This window comes from Herpailurus yagouaroundi, unplaced genomic scaffold (genome assembly GCF_014898765.1).
Source record: "Herpailurus yagouaroundi ecotype Mexico unplaced genomic scaffold, PumYag 220, whole genome shotgun sequence".
Lineage (NCBI taxonomy): Eukaryota > Metazoa > Chordata > Mammalia > Carnivora > Felidae > Herpailurus > Herpailurus yagouaroundi.
The window spans coordinates 3,038,746-3,055,417 of NW_024412451.1; the positions used below are offsets into that span (position 1 = coordinate 3,038,746).

The 16,672-nt window shown below is 52.9% G+C and overlaps 1 protein-coding gene and 1 long non-coding RNA gene across 6 annotated transcripts in view; both read left to right on the forward strand.

Annotated features, from left to right (window-relative positions):
• The window catches only part of LOC121018651 (uncharacterized), an 18,473-nt gene extending 14,326 nt beyond the window's left edge, over nucleotides 1-4,147 (forward strand). Inside the window, exon 3 of the long non-coding RNA XR_005785262.1 lies at nucleotides 3,943-4,147. This is a non-coding gene — a long non-coding RNA (uncharacterized LOC121018651). The remainder of the gene's footprint in view (nucleotides 1-3,942) is intronic.
• Nucleotides 4,148-11,379: 7,232 nt separating this feature from the next.
• HIF3A (hypoxia inducible factor 3 subunit alpha) overlaps nucleotides 11,380-16,672 on the forward strand; it is a 30,300-nt gene continuing 25,007 nt past the window's right edge. For 2 of the 5 annotated variants that reach the window (XM_040457470.1, XM_040457466.1), the window contains exon 1: nucleotides 11,380-11,481. In XM_040457470.1, coding sequence (XP_040313404.1) covers nucleotides 11,456-11,481 — 26 coding nt within the window. In that variant the 5' untranslated portion in view covers nucleotides 11,380-11,455. Of the gene's footprint in view, nucleotides 11,482-12,642; nucleotides 12,847-16,672 lie in introns of those variants that run through there. The other 3 variants (XM_040457465.1, XM_040457467.1, XM_040457468.1) reach the window with 2 other exon arrangements.

The window sequence follows — 16,672 nt, forward strand, 5'->3', positions numbered from 1 at the left end:
AGCAGAGAGAGAACCCCAAGCAGGCTCCGTGCGGTCAGCACAGAGCCTGACGTGGGGCTCAACCCCACGAACCGTGAGATCACCACCTGAGACAAAAGCAAGGGTCAGACGCTTAACTGGCCTGAGCCACCCAGGTGTCCCTATTTGGACTACTTCTAGAAAGAAATACTTGTCTTTCTCAGCTAATTGTCTACACTGCGGTCCAGTTCTTGCGTAAAAGGCAGGATAGATGCTGAATTCATTATTTTTTCTGGGGGGTGGGAGGACCAATTTTCGTAATACCGACCTAGTTCCTCGATCCCGTAACAGGAAGAGGGCTTGTCTGATCCTCTCCTGTCCCTGGAGGAAGAAAAGGGTTAAGAAACAAAATCCAGGGGCACAGTCAGTTGAGCCTCAGACTTTGCCTCAGGTCATGATCTCCAGATTTGTGAGTTCAAGCCCCACATCTGGTTCCCTGCTGTCAGCACAGAGCCCGCTTCAGATCCTCTGTACCCCCCCCTCGGCCGATCCTTCGTTTGTGCTGTCTCCAAAATAAATAAAATCTGGGGCGCCTGGGTGGCTCAGTCGGTTAAGCGTCCAACTTTGGCTCAGGTCACGATCTCGTGGTCCCTGAGTTCGAGCCCCGCGTCGGGCTCTGGGCTGATGGCTCAGAGCCTGGAGCCTGCTTCCGTTTCTGTGTCTCCCTCTCTGTCGGCCCCTCCCCTGTTCATGCTCTGTCTCTCTCTGTCTCAAAAATAAATAAAAACGTTTAAAAATTTTTCTAAAAATAAATAAAATCTTAAAAAAAAAAAGGAAATAAAATCCAACTGAGTAAAATTTAAAAATCTCATGGGCTTTATTCAATGATTTATCAATCAGGCAGCATCCCATCCTGCAGGCCCCACCCCAGGCAGTGACCTGTCACCTCACTGTCCCTGACCTCCTCTGCCCAACAAGACTTCAGCCCAGAGCGTGTGTCTTCTCTCGCACCCAAGTGTGGGGTATCTGGTGCAGGCTCAGGGAGGCCTCACCTCTCTGAGCCACCCCAGCCTTGCTGCGCCCTCCCTGCCCCCGGCTCGAAGGTGAACAGGGCAGGGACTCCCAGGTCTCAGCTCCCGGGTCCTTAGATCCTGGGGCTCTGCCCTGTGGCCCTCGCTGATGACAGTGCAAGAAGAATTCAACATCAGAATATCCCAGGGCCAGCCACTGGGGCCTCCCAGGCCCACCCAGAGACAGGGCCATGAGGTCATAGTGGACAGTGAGGAGGACAGCCACCCACGTGATTCCCTCGACAGGTTCAAAGTTTCTAACAGCTGCCTCCCTCTTTCATTATTTAAATCACGCTATTCTGTCTCGTCCTGTCCCAGAGGCGAGAGCACAGGCTCGAGTGGAGTGTTTTGGGATGGACAGGACGAGAGAAGGAGACCCGAACAGTGTAGAAGTCAAAAGACTATACATAGGAGAGGGGCCTTTGTTTCCAGAAGTTACAGGCCAGAGATTCAGAGATGAGGCGGTGAGGGGTGATGCTGGCCACTTACTCTCAAATGGTTCAGGAAACAAAAGTGAGGAAATAATATTCCCTCGTAGGGGAGATGTGAGGATTGAGTGATAGGATGTGTGATAGCTTGTAACAGTCCTTTGCATGTAACCTTTCGATGGATGGTGATTCATAGGTAAAATCACTCTCAATAATGAATAAATAAGCTGAAAAAAATTATTGAGGCTCCCCAAAGAGTTTTCATTTATGCGGGCTAGAGATATATAGCGTAGCATACTGGTAAAGCAGCTGTCTGAAGGAAAAGTAACCCGGTGATGCGGTGTTTCCATGGTGTAAATACTCCCGCCACGGCCCATTTCAAGCTACTCAAGTTTTAAAAACTGGCTCCCATGATCCTGAAAATTACCTTACATAAATTTAAACAAATTTTTAAAAGATTTAGTTATTCGTTTTGAAATAGCAATAATAAACCCACTACGTGTTAATATCAGAGCAGTGACATCATCCCCAGTCACATGGCCTCTGAAAAAGTTCACTGGACTCTGGGGAAAAGAACAGGCAAATAACATCTTGGAATTATTATGGGAATGGTTTTGCCCTTGTGGACCCCACGAAAGGATCTTAGAGACCCCCAGGGGTCTGCAGACCGTGCTTTGGGAACCTCTGGGTTAGAATTTCAGTTCTCCATTCAATCCAGTGCCCTTCTTAAAAAAAATAGATATTTTAGGGGCGGTTGAGCGTCCGGCTCTCTTTTCGGCTTAGGTCATGATTTAATGGTTTGTGAGTTCGAGCCCTGCGTCAGGCTCTGCGATGACAGTGCAGAACCTGCTTGGGATTCTTCTCTCTCTTTCTGATCTCTCTCTGAGATCATGATCTCTCTCCCCCATTCATGATCTCTCTCTCTCTCTCTCTCTCAAAATAAATCAATAAACTTAAAATTAAAAAAATACTTTAGATACCCTTTTATTATCATGAAATTCAGTTCACGCGCAGCATAATTTACCCGTGCATATCATCTCTAACTGAAATGCCTTGTGAGAAGTTGTCTGTATATAAAGAAACAAAGGAGGGGCGCCTGGGTGGCTCAGTCAGTTAAACGTCCGACTTCGGCTCAGGCCGTGATCTCACGGTTCGTGGGTTCGAGCCCCGCGTCGGGTTCTGTGCTGACAGACAGCTCAGAGCCTGGAGCCTGTCTCAGATTCTGTGTCTCCCTCTCTGTCTGCCCCTCCCCTGTTCAGACTCTGTCTCTGTCTCAAAAATAAATAAACATCAAAAAAATTAAAAAAAAAAAAAAGAAGCAAAGGAAAAACTACCACGTACAGTCCTTCACAGATGCGCGTGTTTAAGAACTGAGGGGGTAGGTGGTTAGGTTTTAGAAAGGCGTCGCACATATATGGTGCATTACTGTGACAGCCCAGCTGGGGTCAGGGTGGCACTTTAGTATTTCTGCAGGGAAATGTGGGCTGGCCACATCAAAGTGGGATAAATACCGATTACCAAAAATAGCATCAGGTCAGGCTTTGCCATCCACTCAGACAAGCCTTTCCTTTTCAGTTGTTTGGATCTGGGGACTGTGAATGACCGATGGGGAGGGAGCCTGTAATTTACAAGAAATACAAGGTGCTCCATTAGGTCAGTGCTCACAGCCATAACACAGCCAGATGCTCCTGCTTTTGGCGAATTGGAAGTTTAACTTTTTTTTTTTTTTTAACCGTCTCTTTATTTTTGAAGAGTCGGAGACGGACGGAGCACGAGCGGGGGAGGGGCAGAGAGAGAGAGCGGGAGACACACAGAATCCAAAGCGGGCTCCAGGCTCCGAGCTGCCAGCACAGAGCCCAACCCGGGGCTCGAACTCATGCACCCTAAGATCATGACCTGAGCTGAAGTCAGCCGCTTAACCCACTGAGCCACCCAGGCGCCCCGTGGTGAATTACAGGTTCAGATTTAAGGTGAAGAGGACAAGATTTAGTCAAATGTCTATTTTTTTCTTTACCGTTGACATTTTGGAATAAGGGCTAAATTAGACGATTCGTATGTCCATGTGGGTTGCAGGAGAAGCCAAAGCAGAGGGGTCAGCTCTGTTGTCTGGGATTCAAATATCATGATGAGGGGGGATGTTGGTGATGTGATTCTCCGAGACAGTCAACGCTCCCCAATAGCAACTGCTGTCCCAAACAGGGTATGATCTTCCCTTGATTCACATGGACTTGCTTTTCTGGAAAATTCACAGCATATTAAAAATAGAACTAAATTCTTGCTTTTTTTTTTTTTTTTTAAAGATCCAGATTCTTTTTCTTTTTAATGTGTATTTATTTTTGAGAGGGGGGAGGGCCACGGGGTGGGGGTGGGGGGACAGAGGATCTGAAGCGGGCTCTGAGCTGACAGCGGGGCTCAGACTCAGGAAGCCGCTTATCTGACTGAGCCACCCACGCGCCCCAAATTCCTGCCGTTTGTCTATGAAACAGGAGTCGCTGTAGCCTCTGACAGTCACAGATTCTTCCTGCACGTACCGATTCCAGGAGGACCCAGGAAACCCTTCCTCGTCAGGGCCGTGCAACGGCGTCGCAAGAGCTGGGAGCCCCTGGCCCCGGCCACCAATGGCCAGAAACCTTACATATGTACATACCCCTCCTGGGACGCCCTGGCTGCTCACTGAGCTGTGAGAAGTATCAGCAGGTGAGCTGGGGGGCTCAGGGCCCTGGGAGATTCTCTTGCGGGGGGCGGCGGGGTGTTGAGGGAGCCAGAGGGGGACCTGGGCCACAGCATCCACCCATCATCCCACGGCCCGGGGCAGTTACCTGCACCGACACAGACATGCACACGAGCATCTGTACAGGGACCTGGGACGTGTGTGAGACCCTTCCGTGCGTGTGACCATATAGGCACGCGCGCGAGCTGCCTCCCATTTCACTGATGTCAGGTGCCCTTCTTTACGGAACCCAGATGCGCACTCGTGCCAACGCTCACCCGCGCGCCCACGTCGACAAGCCTGCGCATACCAAGGCCTGTCTAAGGCTAAGACACAGATCTCAGTCTTAAGGTCTACGCCACGTGGCTTGTTACTGACGTGCATTAACACCAGCCTGTCTTGTGACCCCTACCTGTGCGACCCCGACATCCACGTGACACGTATGTGCGTGGACACGTACATGGGTAGTGAAAGCGCCCGTCTGAGCCTTTCTCGTCCACCCTCCAGGCTGGAGCCCCTTGGCCAGCAGGGACAGTTCCGGTGAAATTCTCCGACGCTCCACCGGGCAGAGAGTAGATGTATCATTAAAGCTCGTGTAAATGATCGAGTGAATGATAACTAATACCACGAACTCGCCAGGTGGCGGGCACTGCGCGAAACACTCACATGCCTGCTCTCGTCAAATCCACACCACAGGGGCGCCTGCGTGGCTCAGGGGGTTGGGCGTCCAACTCTTGATTTCGGCTCAGGTGGGATCCCAGGGTCGTGGGATCGAGGCCCGTGTGGGACGCTGCGCTGAACGTGGAGCCTGCTTGAGATTCTTTCTTTCCCTCTGCCCCTCCCCCCCCCAATCCACACCACAGTCTAAGACGTAGGGACTGTTATGATCCCCACCATACAGACGAGGAAAACTGAGATATCAGGACACTACGTAACTTTCCCAAAGTCATACATCATGTACGTGGCAGACCCTGGATTTGACCCAGGCCTCCCAAACTCCAAACTGAGCATCCTTAACCACTGGCCTCTAATTGTGAGGGGAGAGTCCCCTCCCCCAATTCCTGGGACACACTGCCATCCTTCCAGGGCAGGCACTCAGCAAGCTAGAAGAGCAGAAGGCAAGCAGCTTTCTATTATCAATTCAGAGAAGAAAAGAAACCAAAGATACACTTCGGTTTTTAAAAAAATGTTTATTTATTTTGAGAGAGAGAAAGAGTGAGAACAGGGGAGAGGCAGAGAGAGAGGGAGAGAATCTCAAGCAGAGATGTGGGGCTCAGTCTCACGAACCGGAGATCACGACCCCAGCCAAAATCAAGAGTCAGATGCTCAACTGACTGAGCCACCCGAGTGCCCCAGTAGATATACTTTAATCCCAATTTAATCCAGAAACACGTGTCCCTGTGGGGGTGGGGTCCAGTGGACAACTAACTTTCAGGTAGAAGTAGGTGGGGGGGGGGCTCCTCTCCCTTCCTCATCATCATGGATCCATAGTCCTTATGTTAGTGAGGATGTGCACATATTGGAACCCTTGTTCGTTGCTGGTGGGAATATAAAGTGGTACAACCACTGTGGAAAACAGCTTGACAGTTCCTCAAAAGGTTAGAAATTACCAGCAATTCCGCCTTCTAGGCGTATACCCCAAAGAATTGAAAATGGGTATTCAAGCAAATACTTGTCCATGAATGTTCATCATTCATAACAACCAAAGGACAGAAGCAACCCAAATGTCTATCAACTGATGAATGAGTAAGCAAACTGTGGTGTAGCCATACAATGGACTAATATTCACCCATAGAAAGAAATGAAGTAGAGATACAAGCTCACCCTGGGTTACTGTCTGAACCTTGCAAACATAGTGCTAAGTTAAAGAAGCCAAATTCAAAAGGCCACATAATGTACAGTTCCACTTACATGAAATATCTAAAATACATAAATCCATAGAGACAAAAAGTAGGGTGGTGGTTGCCAGGAGCTGGAGAGAGCAGAGACAAGAGTGACAAGTTTTCTTTGGGGCTGATGAAAATGTTTTTGAAGTAGATACAGGTGATGGTTCCACAACACAGTGAATATACTAAATGTCACTGAACTATATACATCTTAAACTGGCTAATTTTCCATTATGTGAATTTTGCCTCAATGAAAAAAAAAAAAAAAAAAAGAGGGGCACCCGGGTGGCTGAGTCAATTGAGTGTCTGGACTTTGACTCAGGTCACGATATCATGGTTTGTGAGTTCAAGCCCCACATTGGGCTCTGTGCTGACAGCTCTGGGCCTGGAGCCTGCTTCAGATTCTGTGCCTCCCTCTCTCTCTGTCCTTCCCCTGCTCGTGCTCTCTCTCTCTCTCAAAAATAAATAAACATTGAAAAAAGAAAAAAAGAAAAGAAAGAAGAAAAAGAGCTACCCCAGAAACTGAAAATAAAAAAATTCAGTTCCCCAATCACCCTGAGCACATTTCAAGTGCTCAGTAGTCACACAGGACCAGTGGCTGTCAGTTGGGCCGGCAGGGATCTAGAACATTTCCATCAACTTAGAAAGTTCTGTTGGGCAACGCTGGTCTAGAGTTGCCCGCAGTCTACATCTGGCTGATTGTTCTTTCACAGTGTTGTTTAATGTGTTCGTCCGTCCACTGCCTTTCCTGTAAACGGATGGTTACATCCGGGAGCTTAATCAGATGCAGGTTCAGTTATTCTGGTGGAAGTATTTCATCGGTGCTGTGTCCTCCCAACAGGGGGCACACCACATTCCGTGGAGTCCTGTGTGTGTATACCGACAACAGCATCTTTCCCCTCTGCCTGGCCAAGCGATGTCACGTGACCAAATGGGCCAGGGAATGCGTTCGATTTGCTTAGGAGAGTCTCCATGGTCACATAGGAAAATCATGGACGGGTGGTTCTATAACAAGGGGGGACTGGAGACTGGACAACAATAATCCAATCTATCCCGGGTGATATTATTTTCTATCAAATGCATATATATATATATATATATATACATATATATACACATATATATGTATATATATATACACACACACACATATATATATATATTTTTATTTTTATTTTTTAACGTTTATTTATTTTTTTGGGACAGAGAGAGACAGAGCATGAACGGGGGAGGGGCAGAGAGAGAGGGAGACACAGAATCAGAAACAGGGTCCAGGCTCTGAGCCATCAGCCCAGAGCCCGATGCAGGGCTCGAACTCACGGACCGCGAGATCGTGACCTGGCTGAAGTCGGACGCTTAACCGACTGCGCCACCCAGGCGCCCCTATATATATATATTTTTTTAGAAATGACTCTCTGGGGCGCCTGGGTGGCTCAGTCCGATAAACATCTGACTTCAGCTCAGGCCATGATGTCACAGTTCGTGGGTTCAAGCCCCGCATGGGGCTCTGTGCTGACAGCTCAGAGCCTGGATGGAGCCTGCTTCGGATTCTGTGTCTCCCTCTCTCTCTCTGTCCTTCCCCTGCTCGTGCTGAGTCCCCAAGACACCGTCTTATGAAGAGTGTGGCAGGGGCACCTGACTGGCTCAGTCAGTGAAGCGTCTGCCTCTCGATTTCCGCTCAGATCATGACCTGATCAGGGTTCGTGGTTCGAGCCCCGCCCAGGTCTCCGTGCTGACCGCGCAGAGCCTGCTTGGGATTCTCTCTCTCGTCTCTGCTCCTCTCTTTCTCTCAAAATAAATTAATAAGCCATGATGTGAGAAAGCCCAAGCTGCCACGTGGAAAGGTCACTTGTAGGTGTTCCGGCCCCAGCCCGCCGATGAGGTCTCAGCTGACAGCGGCATCCACTGCCGGGCAGGTGGGTGGGGACGCTTCAGATCCTCCCGGCCCACAGCCCTTGAGCTGCCCCAGCCGAGGCCAGGTAGGGCAGAGACGGCTGTCTACGCCAGTCCCTGCTCGGATGGCAGCTCACGAGCAAAGTAAACCTTGGGCGGTGGTTTGTTTCGGAAACTAGAGAGCTTATAGTTAGTTCTTTCGTTTAAGAGAAGGGAAAGAGGACTTCATTCAGACCTAACTCCGATGCCACTTCCCTGTACGAAAGCCTCCCGTGCTCCCATCTCCCTCACAGCAAAAGGCCAAATCCAGGGAAAATCTAAAAACCCACCCTACACCCTACCCCACCTCTCTGACTTCATCTCCCACTCTCCGCATCCATTCTTCAGCTCCAGCCACACCGGCCTCCTTGCTGAGCCCTGAACGGTCCAACCTCAGGACCTTTGCATTTGCTGTTCTCTTAGTTTAGCACAGTCTTCTCCCAGAAATCCACAGGGTTTTCCCCTTCATCTTCAAGTCTTTGCTCAAATGTCACCTTCTCACTAAGCTCTTCCATGATCAAACTATATAAAATTATAGTTCCCCCCCCCCGCCAAAAATCACTATCTCCCTCCATTCTCTGGGTTACATCTCTCTAGAGCACTTGTCACAATATAACGTACTATGTATGTCACTTATATCTCTTTGTATAGTCTGTCTGCCCAGAGTGTAAATTCCGTGAAGGCAGGTCAGAGACCTTGACCTGTCTTGTTCACCACTGTATCCCCAATGCCTACAACGGTATGTTTGTCATTCCGTGGAAATGTGTGGGATAAATGGAATGAATGAATGAATGAATGAATGAGGGGGTGGGTGTATTGTAGGATAAATAGATCCAGGGGAGAGGGAAGAGAAGGACAGAAAAGACTTCAACTCACCTTGAAAACAGAGGATTCCCTTTGCCCAAGGCAGAGCATATTCAAAACAAAACAAAACAAAACAAAACAACAACAACAAAACCACAACTTCATCCATACAACCAAATAATCAATCTCCAAGCCATGTCCCTCTGGCCTCCTGAACATTTGTTTCTCCCAACGTTTCTTTATGAGCATTTTCAAAGATATAGAAAATTTGAAAGATTTCATGGTGACGAACATGAACCGTGTCACCTAGGTTCTACGATTGCCATTGTGTTGTATTCATCCATCCACGCTCCACAGAGCAGCCAGAGGAATCTTTTTTTTTTTTTCAACGTTTATTTATTTTTGGGACAGAGAGAGACAGAGCATGAACGGGCGAGGGGCAGAGAGAGAGGGAGACACAGAATCGGAAACAGGCTCCAGGCTCTGAGCCATCAGCCCAGAGCCCGACGCGGGGCTCGAACCCACGGACCGCGAGATCGTGACCTGGCTGAAGTCGGACGCTCAACCGACTGCGCCACCCAGGCGCCCCGCCAGAGGAATCTTTATAAGGCACACATTGTGTTCCTGTCCTGCTCAAAACTCTGCCATGGCTCCCTAGTGCCTTCAGGAGAGTGCCCAGCCTTCTTTCATGGTTTTCAGATCTGGTTGGATTTCACCTGCCTGCACCCCTGCACCACCAGCTCCCACCTCTTCTCTTTACGCTCCGGGTTGTAGTCGGAGCCCACTTCAAACATTGCCTTAGCTGCCAGGAACCGCCAAGTTAATGCTAACCTAGACTGTAGATGCCTGGTGCATCTGTACGTATTTTTAAATTCTGTTTTGATGTGTATTTAGCAAGTGCCAGCTTCCCTTGGGCTCTGTCAATCCCTCGCATTGGCTCTCTGCTATGACTTGCACAGCCCCTGCTTCCGCATGTAGGACACTGCTTCCCCTGCAGCCCTTTCTAATTTAGGCCTCTTGTTTTCTCATACCCCACGTGCCTCCACACTGGAGCCTGGGAGATATTTTCTCTGTTGATCAAGATTCTTTTGAGTGAAAGCAGCTGAAATCAACTCATACTAATCTAAGCACAAAGTCAACGAATAAGGTTATATTTAACAACAGGCACAGCCCCAAACACCATAATGGTTCTGAGATTAACTTGGAGTTCAGGAATGGCTGGATCCAGGCACCCAGATGCTGATGTCAAGACTGTCTTCCGCAAACTTTCATTTTCTTCTGTATTGACTTTCATCTCACAAAGCCTCTTCTTTCCTGGGGACAGGGTGAGCCCCATCTGCTCCAGGGTCACCTCCCACCACCTGGGCAACTCCAGCAGAAATACAGAACCTTTTTCTTTCCTTGCAGCAAATGTCTCTGGGTTGGTTCTCACTGGGCTAGGGTTAGGTCCCATGTCTTCCCTGAACCAATCACGGTGACCAGGGAAACAGAATAAACTGATTGGCTAGGTTTGGATCCTCCTGTCCCCAAGCCGGTGCGGGGAGGGTTAGGGCCAGCCCTATTCAAATTTAAATAGAGTAAGAAGGGAGAGAAGTGGTTCCCCGCTTGTAAACTGAGTGAGATGCTGGGAAGGGGCAAACCCTATAAACTTGGGCCATAGTATCCTTTTTCCTGTCCAAAGCTGCATCTGGAATACTGGTCGGTCGTGGATTAGAAAACCGCTCCCCTCCAACACACAGACACACATGCGAGCGCGCGCGCGCGCGCACACACACACACACACACACACACACACACACACACACACAGTCTGTTCCCAATCCGATCCTAATGCTTTAGCCACTCCTTGGTGACCTTGTACCCTTCCCGTCTTACTTCGCTAGTAGATAGCATTTCTCTGCTCTTTTGAAAAGTTGGTGTGATTGAGTTGTACATATTTACTTGACATAAACTTGATCATTCAGCAGTGGGAACTTGAAAAAGGAGTTAGGGAGGCAAGAAGGTGGGGCTGAGGGTGCAGAGGGTGCCAGACTGGAGGAGTGGGGGTGAGGTGGAGATACTGGCTGCAGGGATGGGGGCACAGGGGGCTGCGGACGAGAGGGAATGGTGGGGTCCATTGGGGGAGGGATTGGAGAGCTGGGGTGCGGTTGGCAGTGGGGGGTGGCGAGAGGCGGGGGTTCTCGCCAGTGGATAAGGGCAGAGCTGGGCGACTTGGGAGTGGGTGGGACGGTGGTCTGAGGGGCCCCACCGGGGGTGGGAAATGGAGGGCCGGGCCGGGGGTGAGAGTTGGGGGGTGCGGGGTAAGAGTCGGAGTGAATTGGGTGGATTCGGGAGAGGGCTGGTGTGGGAACTTGGCGAGAGAGGCTGGGCCGGGAGGCGCGGCCCGGGGACCCTGCGGGCGACACTGGCGAGGAAGTCCGCGGCGAGGGGTGTGGCTGGGGGGCGGTGTGTGCCGCGGTATACCCCCCCCCCCCCTCCGGAGCTCTAGGTCCTCGCCTCTGGTCCCGCCTCTTTCTCGGAAGTGACAGACCCATCGTCCAACCAGAGCCGCGGGCCGGGCACGCCGCCGCCAACGGTGCGGCGGGGGGCGGAGCTGGGGAGGGGGCTCGCAGGGCCAGGGGAGGGGGCGAGGGGCCTCGAAGGGCTCCGGAGTGGCGACGGCGAGCCATGGCGCTGGGGCTGCAGCGCGCAAGGTACGGGGGTTCGGGGCGGGGATGATGGAAGTCGGGGGGCTTTCCTTCTAGGGACCCCTGAGCCGGGCGGGGGATGTGCGGGTGCCGGCCAAGGACGCCCCGGGACGCGCGGTTGGAGGCACATCCCCGCCGCACCCTACACCCTACCCGAGTGCAGGCGAGGGGGATTCCTCCAAGTCCCCGGCTGCCCCGCCCCTCTAGCCTGGAGTGACTTCAGGGCCCTGATCCCCACTTTCTTGCTGCCCTGAGTTCGCTTTCCCACCTGGTTGGGGTCCCCCACGGAACTGGGGGTGCTGGTGTTCGGGCAGTTCCCGGGCTTCTACGTAAGGCATTCTCCCTCCACATGTTGACATTACCGGCCTCCGAATTCCCAGAATTGAAGTGGTTCTTTGCAACCGGATCCCTGGGATCTTGGGGTGTATACAGCTATTACAGATATAGACAGCCCCTTGGAATGGGAAGTCAGATTCTGAGTTCAAGAGAAGAGACATCTCCTATAATTGGATGCTTCCCCTCCTCCCCCTGCCAGTCTTGCGAACCTTGGGTCCCCTAGAAATAAGCAGAGGTGGGTCTCCTTTCAGAAGCTATCTGGGAACCTTCCCGGGGACCTTTTGGTAAAGGTAGAGGCACCCCTTTTCATAACAAGGAAACAGCTCGACCCACTTCCCAAAGCCTAGCCCCTTCTCTCCCTCCTCCACCCCTACTCAGTGCCTGTGACCATGGCACAGCCTTATTTAGGGAACCCCCGCCGCGCCCCCCCACCCCAGAGGGTGCTGTGTCTGATTCTGTGCAAGCAGGGAGTGTTCAGCTGGGTCCTCCTGGCCGGAGCGTAGGTTTCCGTGACCCCCTCCCAGCAGGTGCAGATCCGCTGGGTGCTCTGGGTCTGCTGCCCAGGGGGGATCTATCTGGCCATGTTTTCATGGGACCCTGGAAAATCTTGCAGGCCCTCGGTTTTCCCTTGTCCAATCTGAAGCATCCAGGAAGCCTCACCCCCTTCCCTCCTCCCTGGCTTCACAGGTCTGATTGGATCTGTCCACACCCCCATGTTTTTTACCACCCCCCACCCCAAGCCGTTCCCCCCTCAGTTCTATTCCAGTCTCTGGCTCGGGGCCTGCCAGGGAACTCCATCCCACCCCTTCTGAGCCAGTCTCAGCCCAGCCCCTCCCAGCGCCCCCTCCTGGCTGGGTGGGGGCCCCCTTGGCTGAGCTGGGGCGCTCCCCTTCCCCACCAAGGCCAACCCTTTCCTGTGGTGTCATCCCAGTGCTGTGCACCACCCTCTCATAACTCGCACCCGGATCCCAGCCACGCTCCTTCCCCTCCTGCACCCCTAGGATGGCACTTGGGCCAAAGGGGGCCTAGGTGATGGTGAGTGGGCCCCCATACCTCGTCACCCCCTTCCCTTCCTCCAGCTCAGGCTTACTGCCATCCCACCTTGGGAAGGGATGTTCTTGAGAAGTTCCTGATGGGTATAAGGGCCCGGGTGCCCTCCCCCCACCACGCCCCAGATCAGAGGGTTCCTTGAGAAGATAGGAAACTTGGGTACAGGCACCCCACTGGATTACCACATCCTCGGGAATGAGCAGAGGCAGAGACAGAGAGACTCCTCCTGACTGGCCCCCACCCCGAGTCCCTTCTCAAACCCAAACCCTGCCTCTGGCCTCACGATGTCAAGAAGGGTCCCTGCCCAGATACAACCAAAGCCCCCCTAGATCCGCTACACTTTTTGCAAGACCCCCAATACCCAACTCAGTGTCAGAAGAGAGAGGGCCAAGGGCAGCCCTTAGTGTGCACAGGGTCTCCCTACTTTCTCATGCCTGTGTTCTTGGGTGGCAAGTTCTTCAGAGGTGGGCTTCTCCCTCTCTTGGTTGTGTGTGTGGGGGGGGGGGGGCACTGGGCCCCAGCCCCCATTCCCAGGCCTCACCCTGGGGCCTCCAGGCCCTGGCCCCACCCCCTGTTCTCTGCTGGAACACAGAGGAAGGGTGGCCGGGTTCCAGCTGCACGTCCCAAGCCGGGCAGAGTGCCAGGGGGCTGGACCAGGGCTGGGCATGGGGCCAGCTGGGGAGACTGGCCAGCTGGGGAAATCCGGAGGCAGCAGAGGTGGGACACGGGGAAGGGACTGAGGCCACGGGGCCAAGGAGGGTCAGGGCAGGGGCCCCTGGGGTGGACATGCCCCCCAAGCCATGGCATCTAAGAGCACAGGCCCGAGTCAGGTTCGAATCCCAGCTCATCTGCTTCCTGGGTGCGTGGCCTTGTGTCAGTGACTGCCTCTCTGAGCCTCAGTCACATATCCTGGAAGATGGGGATCATCCCTCCCCTCCACTGCACCACATCAGGATGAGGAGCAGTGAGGGAACCCATCTTTGGGGCAGGATACCCCCTAGGTGTGTGAAAGTCACGTGTGTAATCACACACACACACACACACACACACACACACACACACACACCACACCACAGGCCTCCCTGGTGCGCAAGAGGCTCCTCAGCCTTCCGTTCCTGATGTGGACCAAGAGGGGATAACAGAAAGTTTAAGTCTCTCCTGGCACTCCCCAATCGCCAGGCCCCCTTCTGAGTCCTTGCCGTATGGTAATTCATTTCATCTTTTTTTTTTTTTTTTTCAACGTTTTTATTTATTTTTGGGACAGAGAGAGACAGAGCATGAACGGGGGAGGGGCAGAGAGAGAGGGAGACACAGAATCGGAAACAGGCTCCAGGCTCCGAGCCATCAGCCCAGAGCCTGACGCGGGGCTCGAACTCCCGGACCGCGAGATCGTGACCTGGCTGAAGTCGGACGCTTCACCGACTGCGCCACTCAGGCGCCCCATCATTTCATCTTTAAAACAACCCTGTGAGGTTGTATTGTGATGCTCGGGGGAAGCCCTGCGACTTGTCCAAAGTTACACAGCTAGGACATAGTGGGAGTCCCAAACCTGAGGAACGAGTCCCTACTCTGTTTAATGAAAGGCTGAACAAGTCCCTACCCCATTTAACGAAAGGCCGGAGACCCAGGCCCGGAGACCTAGGCAGCTCTGAAGCCAGTGAGAGGCCCACACTTCCCGTCAGAAGAACATCCAGAGAACAGGCTGGGAGCTAGAAGGAGGGTCCTGCCGCAGCCACCAGCTGGCTCCTTCTATCGAAGTCTGCCACAGACAGGATTACAGAGCCCAGCTGCCCGGGAGGTGGGGGGCCAGCCCCACCCCCATTCCTGTTCCTACTCCCTCTTCCCTCCGTCTGGGCCCCCAGCTCAGGGAGGCCCGCCCACCCCCACCCTCTGGGCAGGAAGACAAACAGGGCTGGAACAGAACGGGACAGGACGGAATGTCCTCTGGGCAGAGCAGGACTGGAGGCCCCTGCCTCCCACCAGCCAGGAGGGAGGGAATGGGGGGGGGGGTGATTGCTGGCTCCCTCCACCCCTCCACCCAGCCTGCCCCCTTCTGTGCCTCCCACTGGCTGCAGTTTTTTCCCCCAGCAGCCTGACAGGACAGTCCCCTTTCCTCTCCCCATCCGTGCCTGTGGGTGGGGCTTCAGGTCTGCTTGGGGGGCGAGGTTGATGCCATCCCCAGGAGTGGCCTCTGGTTTTTGGAAGGGACAACCTCCCTTCCTAGAGTTAGTTCTGCTTCCCTGGGCTGGGTCACCAGGAAGGGATCAGAGAATGAAGGCATTGGAACCTCACTGCCTAAGTTCAAATCCCGGCTCTGTCAGTTACTGGCTTTGTGACTTTTGGGGCAAAGGACTTTCCCTGTCAGAGCCCCAGTTTCCACTCTGCGACATGGAGGTTTAAAGTGCCTCCTGGAGTTGAATGAGTACACATAGGCAGAGTACTTAGGACAGTGCAAGACACACGCATGTTTAGCAAATTATAGCTGCTTATTAATGGCTCTCTCAATATGATAAGTACAGAGAAGATTAGGGGCGCCTGGATGGCTCAGTCGGTTAAGCATCTGACTCCTGATCTCAGCTCAGGTCTTGATCTCAGGGTCGTGAGTTCAAGCCCTGCACTGGGCTCCGTGCTGGGCCTAAAGCCTACTTAAAAAAAATTACATATATATATAGGGGCACCTGGGTGGCTCAGTCAGTTACGTGTCTGACTTCGACTCAGGTCATGATCTCACAGTTCGCGAGTTTGAGACATATATATACACACACATATATACACGTGTGTGTTGTGTGTGTGTGTGTGTGTATTCAGAGAGGGAAAAGATTATATACACTACATGTAATATACTCTATAATTTTTCTTTTTTCAAAAAACCATGCAGTTTGGATTTGGACACTTAAGACAGTGGCGGTAGCAGAGAGAAGCACTAACGTGGAGATAAACCCAGAGCCACAGAACAGAAAAACGTGAAGAGTTCAGGCCCACCATTGTTCAAACCTGGCTTCACTCGTTAGGGGCAAGCGCTGTGCCTCTCTGTGCCTTGGTTTCCTCGTCTGTTCAATGGGGATACTGTTATTGCCTTCTTGCTGGGGTTGTCTGAGGTCTAAGTGGGTTCAGGTCTTTTACCTCCTTGGGCTGGGGACTGACAGTACATGCGGGATAAGTGGCAGATATTTGTGACAAAACAGTACTCATCCGTCTACCCCCAACCCCACGTGCAGCAGTCAGGCATTTGAAATGGATTAAAGGGCAGGGGTGAGTGGTTAGCCGTTGGCTTCATAGAACAGTGGGGTTGGTTTGCTGTGTCACATCGGCAGGGCCCCTGGTGGTGGGTGGTTGGACTTTGAGATCTGTGTTCTAAGATTCTGAGGATTCAGCTCAGCTGAGGAGGGGAAAGGGCAGGAGAGAGGGTTCCGGGAGGCTGTAGGGTAGGGGGCCTGGAGGCTGCTGACATCATGCCTCCTCCCTTCCCTGGCTGGGGGCCAGCTCCGCCGGCCCTCTCCCAGCAGGAGGCCACCCTGTCCCCCAGGCGTCCCGGGCCCGGGGAATTGACAGCAGATAAGTCAGGGAGGGGACGGCGGCCCTTAGGCACGCCTCGGAGAGAAGCAAGGCGCTGGGGGCAGCAAGCGCGGCGCGGGGACAGATAAAACCCGCGGCCGGGGAGCTGCCCCGGAGTATAACCCTCGCGGACCTAGAGAGCTCCGGGAACTCGCCCGGGCCACACAGCGGGACCTGCACGGTCGCGGCCCTGCCCTCTGTGAGCCCGGGCCCCGTGTGGCAGCGCCCCGCGCGCATGTCCCATCCGACTCTTTCC